At 43.5% G+C, this 13,138-nt stretch overlaps 1 protein-coding gene across 5 annotated transcripts in view; it reads left to right on the top strand.

Annotated features, from left to right (window-relative positions):
• LOC126175784 (breast carcinoma-amplified sequence 3 homolog) overlaps positions 1-13,138 on the top strand; it is a 223,946-nt gene that overhangs the window by 82,733 nt on the left and 128,075 nt on the right. For 4 of the 5 annotated variants that reach the window (XM_049922761.1, XM_049922760.1, XM_049922758.1 and 1 more), the window contains 2 exons: positions 8,969-9,299; positions 12,104-12,398. In XM_049922761.1, coding sequence (XP_049778718.1) covers positions 8,969-9,299; positions 12,104-12,398 — 626 coding nt within the window. The remainder of the gene's footprint in view (positions 1-8,968; positions 9,300-12,103; positions 12,399-13,138) is intronic. The other variant, XM_049922759.1, reaches the window with a different exon arrangement.

Here is a 13,138-nt window from a genome sequence, read left to right as displayed (position 1 = left end):
TCGTTTGCCACGAAGACCTAGGCTGTAGGGAAGGGACCGTTTGATGTGGAATGGGTGGCAGCTGTCATAATGGAGGTACTGTTGCTTGTTGGTGGGTTTGATGTGGACGGATGTGTGAAGCTGGCCATTGGACAGGTGAAGGTCAACATCAAGGAAAGTGGCATGGGATTTGGAGTAGGACCAGGTGAATCTGATGGAACCAAAGGAGTTGAGGTTGGAGAGGAAATTCTGGAGTTCTTCTTCACTGTGAGTCCAGATCATGAAGATGTCATCAATAAATCTGTACCAAACTTTGGGTTGGCAGGCCTGGGTAACCAAGAAGGCTTCCTCTAAGCGACCCATGAATAGGTTGGCGTACGAGGGGGCCATCCTGGTACCCATGGCTGTTCCCTTTAATTGTTGGTATGTCTGGTTTTCAAAAGTGAAGAAGTTGTGGGTCAGGATGAAGCTGGCTAAGGTAATGAGGTAAGAGGTTTTAGGTAGGGTGGTAGGTGATCGGCGTGAAAGGAAGTGCTCCATCGCAGCGAGGCCCTGGACGTGCGGGATATTTGTGTATAAGGAAGTGGCATCAATGGTTACAAGGATGGTTTCTGGGGGTAACGGATTGGGTAAGGATTCCAGGCGTTCGAGAAAGTGGTTGGTGTCTTTGATGAAGGATGGGAGACTGCATGTAATGGGTTGAAGGTGTTGATCTACGTAGGCAGAGATACGTTCTGTGGGGGCTTGGTAACCAGCTACAATGGGGCGGCCGGGATGATTGGGTTTGTGAATTTTAGGAAGAAGGTAGAAGGTAGGGGTGCGGGGTATCGGTGGGGTCAGGAGGTTGATGGAGTCAGGTGAAAGGTTTTGTAGGGGGCCTAAGGTTCTGAGGATTCCTTGAAGCTCTGCCTGGACATCAGGAATGGGATTACCTTGGCAAACTTTGTATGTGGTGTTGTCTGAAAGCTGACGCAGTCCCTCAGCCACATACTCCCGACGATCAAGTACTACGGTCGTGGAACCCTTGTCCGCCGGAAGAATGACAATGGACCGGTCAGCCTTCAGATCACGGATAGCCTGGGCTTCAGCAGTGGTGATGTTGGGAGTAGGATTAAGGTTTTTTAAGAAGGATTGAGAGGCAAGGCTGGAAGTCAGAAATTCCTGGAAGGTTTGGAGAGGGTGATTTTGAGGAAGAGGAGGTGGGTCCCGCTGTGACGGAGGACGGAACTGTTCCAGGCAGGGTTCAATTTGGATAGTGTCTTGGGGAGTTGGATCATTGGGGGTAGGATTAGGATCATTTTTCTTCGTGGCAAAGTGATACTTCCAGCAGAGAGTGCGAGTGTAGGACAGTAAATCTTTGACGAGGGCTGTTTGGTTGAATCTGGGAGTGGGGCTGAAGGTGAGGCCTTTGGATAGGACAGAGGTTTCGGATTGGGAGAGAGGTTTGGAGGAAAGGTTAACTACTGAATTAGGGTGTTGTGGTGCCAGATCGTGTTGATCGGAATTTTGAGGTTTTGGAGGGAGTGGAGCTGGAAGTGGGAGATTGAGTAGATGGGAGAGACTGGGTTTGTGTGCAATGAGAGGTGGTTGAGGTTTGCTGGAAAGGTTGTGAAGAGTGAGTGAGTTGCCTTTCCGGAGGTGGGAAACCAGGAGATTGGATAGTTTTTTGAGGTGAAGGGTGGCATGCTGTTCTAATTGGCGGTTGGCCTGTAGGAGGATGCTCTGAATAGCCGGTGTGGATGTGGGAGAGGAAAGATTGAGGACTTTTATTAAGGATAGGAGTTGACGGGTGTGTTCATTGCTCAACAATACGTAACCCACTTCCCAACCATAACCAAAAAATTTTATTTTCCGCTTTCAACACTACCGCTGCTATAAAATCCACCGTTTCTAGTTCAATAACAGCTGCTTTCACGTATTTAACAACCATTCTGGCTAGTTCTAATAACTTTAACTTTATTTCCACTTCCGTTTTTCGCACATCACTGATCATTTTAGCCGCTCCCCACAGGTTTTAACGTCATTATTTCTACAATTGTTAGCCCCATTTTCGTAATCTTTCACCACAACACCACTCCTTTAATACGTTTTTTTCGAAATTTTCTCGAAATTTTCCCGAATTTCTCCGTCCTTTGACGTGATTTAGCGGCAACACAACCACCTAACCTTTTTCCACATCACTGTCTACCAACCCAAGTTCACCACAGAATCAACTTAACCAACACTTTTTCGCCTTTTTTCATACCAGATCTCCAAGTGCTTTCTAGTTCACCTTTATCTCTCCCCATATATTTCTATCTTTCTTTTTCATTTCAACCTCATGTTAAACTTTCCACCTTCTAATACCATGTCACCCTCACAACACCCCCACAACGACCCCATTAAGTTTTATTTACATTCCCTCCGCAAACATGCCTTCACCCTAGCCAGATTACGCTCACATATTTTATTTTCTCAGGCTTGTCTGACATTTGGCATTACCCCCAAAGGCCTCACACTTAAAGTTCCCATCTCTGGCTGCAACCCTTCTTTCCATCAGTCCCTATACCAGTTCCAAACTGAACAATCCATTGCCCTCACCCACCTAATCCTTCACCTACACATCAATTCAGCCAATGAACACACCCGTCAACTCCTATCCTTAATAAAAGTCCTCAATCTTTCCTCTCCCACATCCACACCGGCTATTCAGAGCATCCTCCTACAGGCCAACCGCCAATTAGAACAGCATGCCACCCTTCACCTCAAAAAACTATCCAATCTCCTGGTTTCCCACCTCCGGAAAGGCAACTCACTCACTCTTCACAACCTTTCCAGCAAACCTCAACCACCTCTCATTGCACACAAACCCAGTCTCTCCCATCTACTCAATCTCCCACTTCCAGCTCCACTCCCTCCAAAACCTCAAAATTCCGATCAACACGATCTGGCACCACAACACCCTAATTCAGTAGTTAACCTTTCCTCCAAACCTCTCTCCCAATCCGAAACCTCTGTCCTATCCAAAGGCCTCACCTTCAGCCCCACTCCCAGATTCAACCAAACAGCCCTCGTCAAAGATTTACTGTCCTACACTCGCACTCTCTGCTGGAAGTATCACTTTGCCACGAAGAAAAATGATCCTAATCCTACCCCCAATGATCCAACTCCCCAAGACACTATCCAAATTGAACCCTGCCTGGAACAGTTCCGTCCTCCGTCACAGCGGGACCCACCTCCTCTTCCTCAAAATCACCCTCTCCAAACCTTCCAGGAATTTCTGACTTCCAGCCTTGCCTCTCAATCCTTCTTAAAAAACCTTAATCCTACTCCCAACATCACCACTGCTGAAGCCCAGGCTATCCGTGATCTGAAGGCTGACCGGTCCATTGTCATTCTTCCGGCGGACAAGGGTTCCACGACCGTAGTACTTGATCGTCGGGAGTATGTGGCTGAGGGACTGCGTCAGCTTTCAGACAACACCACATACAAAGTTTGCCAAGGTAATCCCATTCCTGATGTCCAGGCAGAGCTTCAAGGAATCCTCAGAACCTTAGGCCCCCTACAAAACCTTTCACCTGACTCCATCAACCTCCTGACCCCACCGATACCCCGCACCCCTACCTTCTACCTTCTTCCTAAAATTCACAAACCCAATCATCCCGGCCGCCCCATTGTAGCTGGTTACCAAGCCCCCACAGAACGTATCTCTGCCTACGTAGATCAACACCTTCAACCCATTACATGCAGTCTCCCATCCTTCATCAAAGACACCAACCACTTTCTCGAACGCCTGGAATCCTTACCCAATCCGTTACCCCCAGAAACCATCCTTGTAACCATTGATGCCACTTCCTTATACACAAATATCCCGCACGTCCAGGGCCTCGCTGCGATGGAGCACTTCCTTTCACGCCGATCACCTACCACCCTACCTAAAACCTCTTACCTCATTACCTTAGCCAGCTTCATCCTGACCCACAACTTCTTCACTTTTGAAAACCAGACATACCAACAATTAAAGGGAACAGCCATGGGTACCAGGATGGCCCCCTCGTACGCCAACCTATTCATGGGTCGCTTAGAGGAAGCCTTCTTGGTTACCCAGGCCTGCCAACCCAAAGTTTGGTACAGATTTATTGATGACATCTTCATGATCTGGACTCACAGTGAAGAAGAACTCCAGAATTTCCTCTCCAACCTCAACTCCTTTGGTTCCATCAGATTCACCTGGTCCTACTCCAAATCCCATGCCACTTTCCTTGATGTTGACCTTCACCTGTCCAATGGCCAGCTTCACACATCCGTCCACATCAAACCCACCAACAAGCAACAGTACCTCCATTATGACAGCTGCCACCCATTCCACATCAAACGGTCCCTTCCCTACAGCCTAGGTCTTCGTGGCAAACGAATCTGCTCCAGTCCGGAATCCCTGAAGCATTACACCAACAACCTGACAACAGCTTTCGCATCCCGCAACTACCCTCCCGACCTGGTACAGAAGCAAATAACCAGAGCCACTTCCTCATCCTCTCAAATCCAGAACCTCCCACAGAAGAATCACAAAAGTGCCCCACTTGTGACAGGATACTTTCCGGGACTGGATCAGATTCTGAATGTGGCTCTCCAGCAGGGATACGACTTCCTCAAATCCTGCCCTGAAATGAGATCCATCCTTCATGAAATCCTCCCCACTCCACCAAGAGTGTCTTTCCGCCGTCCACCTAACCTTCGTAACCTCTTAGTTCATCCCTATGAAATCCCCAAACCACCTTCCCTACCCTCTGGCTCCTACCCTTGTAACCGCCCCCGGTGTAAAACCTGTCCCATGCACCCTCCCACCACCACCTACTCCAGTCCTGTAACCCGGAAGGTGTACACAATCAAAGGCAGAGCCACATGTGAAAGCACCCACGTGATCTACCAACTGACCTGCCTACACTGTGATGCATTCTATGTGGGAATGACCAGCAACAAACTGTCCATTCGCATGAATGGACACAGGCAGACAGTGTTTGTTGGTAATGAGGATCACCCTGTGGCTAAACATGCCTTGGTGCACGACCAGCACATCTTGGCGCAGTGTTACACCGTCCGGGTTATCTGGACACTTCCTACTAACACCAACCTATCCGAACTCCGGAGATGGGAACTTGCTCTTCAATATATCCTCTCTTCCCGTTATCCACCAGGCCTCAATCTCCGCTAATTTCAAGTTGCCGCCACTCATACCTCACCTGTCATTCAACAACATCTTTGCCTCCGCACTTCTGCCTCGACTGACATCTCTGCCCAAACTCTTTGTCTCTAAATATGTCTGCTTGTGTCTGTATATGTGTGGATGGATATGTGTGTGTGCGCGAGTGTATACCCGTCCTTTTTTCCCCCTAAGGTAAGTCTTTCCGCTCCCGGGACTGGAATGACTCCTTACCCTCTCCCTTAAAACCCACATCCTTTCGTCTTTCCCTCTCCTTCCCTCTTTCCTGATGAGGCAACAGTTTGTTGCGAAAGCTTGAATTTTGTGTGTATGTTTGTGTTCGTTTGTGTGTCTGTCGACCTGCCAGCACTTTCATTTGGTAAGTCACATCATCTTTGTTTTTAAGTATATTTTTCCTTCGTGGAATGTTTCCTTCTATTATAACCATATATATATATATATATATATAATAGAGGGAAACATTCCACGTGGGAAAAATATATTTAAAAAGAAAGATGATGAGACTTACCAAAAGTCTCATCATCTTTCTTTTTATATATATATATATATATATATATATATATATATATATATATAATTTTTTTTTTTTTTTGAGCAGATCAAGATAGGGTCATTTGTTCCCTCTGTTTTTTTATGGGATCTGCGCTTTGGGTCTTCTGGTGGTTTCACGCTTCTGGCTTTGATGATGGTAGTTCTGATTTCCTATTCCTTTGCAACAAAAATCAGTCCTTCGGTATCCTTTGTTAGGGTTCCATTGGTCATTCGTGACCAGGTCTTTCCTTTATCTATTTTGCCTTTGATATTCTCAGAAAATTGCCCACGCAGTGTTTTATTCCACAAACTGACAGCCTAGCATTGGATAGTAGCTTCCTGATATTGATTCTTGGTTTGCTGCACTTTCAGAAGCTTAGTGTTGTTGACTTAAACCAGTGCTGATTCTTGGCTGTCTTTCACATATTCTGCCAATATATGCTTCCCTTTTTACACTGTCTGCTCCACTTGCAAGAGTCCTCTACCACCTGTACAAGTAAAAACTGTCACGTTTAGAAGGCAAAGTGTATGGTGAATTGTCATGGGCATTTTTGTTTTCCTCAGATTATCCAACTTAACTTGTGTTCAGTTCATGATACCTGCAGTGTATCTGATTAGAGGTATTGATTGCCTTGATGGTATTGCTGCCATTCAATTTGCTTTTCAAAATTTTTCAGGCCCTCTGGGTGTACCCTTTCCTGATCACACCTTTTACAGGCCCATGCGTAATGATGTCTAACTGCAAATGGACTAGGTGTCGTTAGGCTTTGTGCCACTTTATAGCTTGCCTATTTAACATTTCAATGTGTTGAGTTTCTGAGACTTTGCCGTTCTTTAGTGGCGGTGCAGTATACTATTCTGAGCCAAATTCCAAAGTGATTTCATTGCAGAATATTTGGAGTGTATCTGTCAGTGGCTTGATTTCAGTTTTAGATTTTCCATGCAGTTCTAGGTTGTTTATGTGCAGCAGATGGGTTATTTTCTGAGAATTTATCATTGTGTGATGGCTCAGGTTTGCTTTATGTTAAATAGTTGACAGTAGCATCAGGATGATGATGAAAATATAGTGGGAATGACTCCCCCTGGGAGACATCTCTCAAGATGTCAGCTATTTGGTAACTTTCTTTTCTGACAAATACTTCTGTCTTCCATGGCTCAAACACATCTCCTGTGAATTTGCTGATGTTTTTACTGTCCCCGATGGTTTCCAGGCACTTTGAGTCAACTGTGTGGCAGTGAGTCGAAGGCTTTCTCATACTTAATCCAGTTTGTGAGTAGATTTGTTTTCCAGCTTTTGCAATTCTTTTTAATCCTTTTATCAGTCAGGAGCTGGTCATTTGTGCCCCTGCTTTCTTACATGTCACCTTCTTATTCTACTCATATGACATCATATTCTTCCAGAAAATCCTGAATTCTATCTGCTTATGATGCCTGTCGGCAACTTGAACACAGTGTACAAACCTGTTGTTGGCCTGTACTTTCTGGGTGTCTCCCCTTAGCTTGGTCCTTTTGTATAACTGTGTTTTTCCAGTTGTTAGCCATTGACTGATGCTTCCTGTCTACAAAATTGCATCAAACAGTTTGGCCATTTTATATGCAGAGCAGTCAGGCATTTAATCCCGAAGCTGTGCAGTTGATCTTTGCCAGGAGATGTCCAGTTCTTGACTTCCTTCATTCTTTTTGTGACAGTTTCAGGATTTACCTCCAGCTGTTGCAGTCTGTTCTTAAAAAATTTAACCTCAGAGTTCCTTATCCACCCAACAGTTTCGTTATAGTCTTTTTCATTTTTCCAGAAATCTTTACATAACTGGACTGCTGCTTCTTGCTCTGGTTTTTTAACTTGACCTGCCATTCGGGCTCCGAGTGCCCTTAGACAGTGAGTTTGTGTGAGAGAGAGAGTTGCGCTTTTGTGAATGTGTGTGTGTTTTCTACTGCAGAAGGAGGACTTTGTACAAAAACTTTAACATTGTAACAGTCTTTTTCATTGTGCTTGTCTGCAACTCAACACTTCCTCTATACTGTGAGCAGAAATTTACTATTTCAGTATCATTGTAATTCCAACCTGGACTTTTCATTGCCTGTTACTGCTGTATTGTAGAAAAGCTGGTTAATTTCATTGATTGCTGTTATTTTGACTATTAGTTTGGAGCTACCTCCTTTCTGCATTAGATGCCATTTGGCCAACAATTTTTCTAATTTTTCTTTGACTCTAAGATGTCTGTAGTGCCAGAGTAGGTTGTTTTAGTCATGTTTCATCAATTTTCCAAATTTCTTCAAATTCCACACCAATGAACACCTGATTCCTGATGATAAGTTATCTTGGATAAGCTACTTGTAGTACTGTTATCTTAAAAAAGTCTGAATATTCAAGCTTCCAGAGCTGATACATTCACTTTTAGTAGCCATGTTTTTGAGGTTCCAGTGATATAGTAGCATTTCATGACTTTGTGGATCTCTGACATTGTGTATTTCTGCCACTTCTTAGTTTTTTTTGTTTAGTTTCTGTAACGCACTTGTTAATTGATGCCTGGTATCCTTGGCAACACCCATGGTCCATTTTACCCTTGTCAACAACTGAGCTTCTATAGCTTCCTTTCTAATTTGTTGCTCCATTGAGTTAACTTGGCTGGGTGCACTTAATCCTGGAAATTGGAAATTTGTGGTAAGGACTATGGGATCAACTGCTGAGGCCATTGGTCCCTAGGCTTACGCACTACTGAAGCTAACTTAAACAAACTTGTGCTGACAAACACACACGCGCACACACACACACACACACACACACACACACACACACACACACACACACACACACACTCCCGAGGGAGGACTTGAACCTCCAATGGGGGGAGCCGTGCAAAACGAGACAAGACAAATCAGACCGTATGGCTACCCTGCACGGCACACTTAATCCTGCTTCTTAGCTCTCCAGAATGGTTGAACCTGCTAGTAGTTTGTGGCACAGCTGGCACTACTCTCAGCTTCACTGGAGCACTCAAGCTCCACCACCACATCATGGCAGTGCCCATTTGGAAGGGGGGGGGGGGATTATTAGTATTGTAGTTGTTGTTGTTATCCTGTAAGGATGCTAGAGGATCAAGCAACACAGTTATCTTTTGACTGGTACTTGATATTTGTATTAATAGTGTGTATTCAGGTTTTTAATATGTCTGTATTCCTCCAAGAACTAATGGAATATTCCATGAACTTGATATTTAAATAATTATTAATAAAATGAATCACATATGAAAACTGTAGGTACGGCAGCCCTCAGGACTCCACCCATCATCTGCACCTGCTTCTCCATTGCCAATTGGACCACAGCAGACGCAGCACCACCAACAACACCAACAGCAAGGTTATGGCCGGAATCCGTTGGTACGCCGCACCCATTCGGCGAGCTCTGATGATGGTATACCTCTCAGAGTAGCAGCTTGCTTTGCACCCCCAAGAGCATGGCTTGCTGCTTCTCCCACTGGAGCTCGTGAAAATCCTGGGAAGGCCAACAAACGAGCCGTAGATTCCCTGTTTGTCATGGCCTGTCATGGCAGCCTTGTTGAGTACAGTTTAGATCCAAGACATGCATCAGGTGTGTATTGTACATTAAAGTTGACTGTTAAATTTGTGTGCTTCTACATTTCACAGAGTGATAACATTATTATTAAAATTAATGTATTACATGTCGTGTTAGCTACTGAATTTAATAAGCAGTTATAAGTTGTGTACTGTCGATACCATGTCCCAAAATATGTGCAAATGTTCAATTTACACATAAACAAGGAAGTCTTTATTAAGGGAATTAATATTTGCAGTGAACAGTGGTGTGGTGGAGCTACCTCATATTTATTTGCTACTTGTTTCACGGATTATTTGTTTTTATGACCTATGTTTCAAGTTATTAGACTGCTGTCAGACAAAGACATTGTTGAGCATAACGGTACAAACACAAACAGTGAAGAATTCACAATCAGGCAGTAAATTATTGTTAATACTAAATGTACAAAATAATCCATTTGTATTTAGTGCTTCCTGACCTCCAGTATTTCAAACAATTATAGTTCCTACCATTGTGCCAATATTACAGTATTTCTACATCTACTACATAACTGTGTCACATTTCCAGACAATGCTGTGTATAGGTAGCATCTGTTTTCTGCTGTTTTCAGCTTCTGTGGTATTCTTACAGTCTCATGCAAACTGTTCTACATCTTATTGTTTTTCCCATGTAGTATGAGCCACAATTTTACGGCAGATCGTATAAGTCCATTTAAGTTCATTGAGGACGGCTTGTCTTTGCATTTAAACAGATTTTTGGTTACTGTGCCTATAGTGTATTAGATCACTTACTGTTTCTTTTTCTTCAGAATATTACCAGTTTTGGTAGACAATCTACGAACAAAAGAAAGTATTCATAGTAAAGTCATATCAGTAATCGCATTTGGCGATAATAATGACACAATTAAACAAATTCCTAACAGGAATACAATTTCAGTTCAGAACATGGGGTTCTGGGTGGCTTTTCTGAACTCCTAAATCTCTCCAGTCATTTTCCTTCACCCTTCTTCCATTCTGTTCAACTCTTCTGGCCCTGAAAGCTTGCATAAGTAAAACCTTTTTTTTATAAGTGTGTTCTCTTGCCACCGCTTTGGTGAGTAGATTATTTATCTATCCAATTACAGTGCTCAGATTAAGTTTTTTTTGCAATTTCCCTGACTTTTGTTGCTGCATATCTTGATTCATTCCACATCTGTGAAGATTCTACTTCTTGAGAGGATCTAAGAAACACGATGAATGAATGAACATGATCATGATCATGATTATGATTATGGTGGGCCAAGCCCACACGGGGCACTAAGGGTGATGCCATTGATGCTGTCTTGTGAAAAAAGCCAATGCCACGAGAAACTGTACTGCCTCACACTCAGCTGTAGAGTGAAAAGTTCACTATAGAAACATGAAAACATCCCCCCCCTTCCCCCCCCCCCTCCCTCTCAGGCTGTAGCTATACAATATCCTCTCGTCCTGGGAGTGCTGGTCATGAAAGTTTTGCAGGAGAACTTCTGTGAAATTTGTATGGTACAAGGTGAGTTTCTGCTGGAAACAAAACTGCTAGGACAGATTGTGAGTCGTGTTTAGGTAGCTCAGTCAGCAGAGCAGTTGCCCACAGAAGGCGAAGACCTCAGGTTTGAGTCCCAGTCTGGCACACAGTTTAAATATGCCAGGGAGTTTCATGCCTCCATATGTTTCACATCTGGATCAATTTTCAGAACTATATCATCCCTCCCTAAGCAGTTGGTGAATTTGGCAAGAATCTTACATGCTTGTGGTATGTTGGAGGAAGGAGAGCCAATAGAATTGTCTGTCATCAAGCAGATCCAAACTGCTGTGAGATCGTACTGTATGCTGAATGTGCATGTTCTTGGTGTCAGTCGGTGGTATCTTAGTTTTAGCACCATTGACAAAGTTGTGGGTGGTAGGCCAGTCTGGTGGCAGCTGAGCAGGTGGGGGCTGTGAGGGTGATGGTCACATTGGTCATACCGTTGCCCATGGCTGAGGCTGCAGTTGTCACTGCCTAGTGTCGGCTGCTGCGCTCCTGATGATTGGCATGGCAATTGTTACTATGGAGGTTGTCTGTTGGTGTTTTTCATTGTGTGAAGCAGAACTTAGCATGTTGTTCTGTTATGTCTGTGACTGGAAAATCATAAAGTACATGAATCAGTGTTAACAGAAACAAATTCCCCGAGCTAACTGATGCATCTCCATAAATGATGATTGGTCAGCTTATTTGAAATAGTGTGTAGTAGAGGTATCTCACTGGGGAGTCTGCATTACTGCCCCGCCATCTGCAGGAAAGGAATTCTCATTATTTCCTCCCTCCCTCCCTCCCTCCCCCCCCCCACCCCCTTTATTTAACTATTATTTTCTCCTTTTGCTTGGTATTAATTATTATGGCTACTGTTTAACTTCTCCAGCATTCCTTATTATCTTTCTTGAGTTAAGAGGTAATATCCATTGTTTTATGTTGTCTTACTCATAGCAATATAACTCTGCAATTGACATTCAGTACATTATTTTTCCATTTCTTACACTTATGTGCCATCATACAGCCTTTTGTTTTGTACTGTAATCATACACACATCAGAATGGAACATATACTCTTTTGTTACACATCCCTATTTCATGATAACAGCCAATATTAGATACATAGTTGGTAGATATCATATCTTCCAGAATTTTGCTTACTGTCCCCTCTCTTTAAATGTTCCACATTTGTGTTTCTAAATCAGATAGCTTCTTGTTGCATGTAATAAAAAGTGTAAAAGGATATCACACCTAAAACATGTAATATACATTCAGAGTTGCTTATTTGATGTGCCTTTTTTCATTCTACAGCAGTTCCCAAGGAGAAGGTTTGTGATGACACACCAATAGAACTGAATGTCCACGCAAAAGCTCAGTGGGTGCTCCTACGCTCAACTTTATCTGCTGAGCTGTCTCCTCCACTACTATCTGACAATCCACTACTGGCACTTCCTGAACGTCCAGCTCCTCACCATAGTAGTGACGATGAGACAGATGCTGATGAACGCTGGTTGTCACAGGTTGAAATTGTAACTCATGCTGGACCCCATCGTCGTCTCTGGATGGGTCCACAGTTCACCTTCAAGACATATAATGGTACACCAGGGTTAGTATGCTTCCTTTTTATATACATATGTAAAATCCATAACTGTGCATTGTGTATATATTCAAATGCATATGTTCTAAACATAAAAAATGTGACCTGTAAGGTGTGTGTGTGTGTGTGTGTGTGTGTGTGTGTGTGTGTGTGTGTGTGTGTGTGTGTGTGTGTGTGTGTGTGTGTTGGGGAGCGGGGGAGGGAGGGGGCAGGGGGGGGGGGGAGAGAGAGAGAGACCGGCCGTGCACATGCGAATAAATAAATATGAGAAATACTGGACATTACAACCTAGATATTAACAAAGTGGTTGTAGCGGATGGAAAAGGGATGTCTGCATACAATCAGAAGGCTGAGAGTGTTCCCTGAAATACACTGTGGTTAATCAATCAAATACAGGCATTATAAATATACAGTCATGAAGATGGCCTCTACGTGATGCTTTACATTCAGTCATAATGTGTACAGTAGACCAAGTTTCAAGAATTCATGAAGTTTATTCAGCTGCATGGTTTAGTATCCAGTGTTGTTATGCTGGCATTATGCAAAACATTTTTTCATAATTATCAGAATATTCTTTAAGTTGTAAGAAAGGCTAATCTTACAGTATTTCCAGGTATCTTTTGTGATAATGCAAAGAGTGAATAAATTAGTATATGAAGTATGTCCAAAGTATATTATCAGTTACAACTGTAGTGGGTACAAGGTCGCTGAGATTGGACTGTTGATCAATGGAAGTGCATCACCTGGTC

This window comes from Schistocerca cancellata, chromosome 3 (assembly GCF_023864275.1).
Source record: "Schistocerca cancellata isolate TAMUIC-IGC-003103 chromosome 3, iqSchCanc2.1, whole genome shotgun sequence".
NCBI classification, from domain to species: domain Eukaryota; kingdom Metazoa; phylum Arthropoda; class Insecta; order Orthoptera; family Acrididae; genus Schistocerca; species Schistocerca cancellata.
This window is presented reverse-complemented; position numbering and strand designations above follow the sequence as displayed.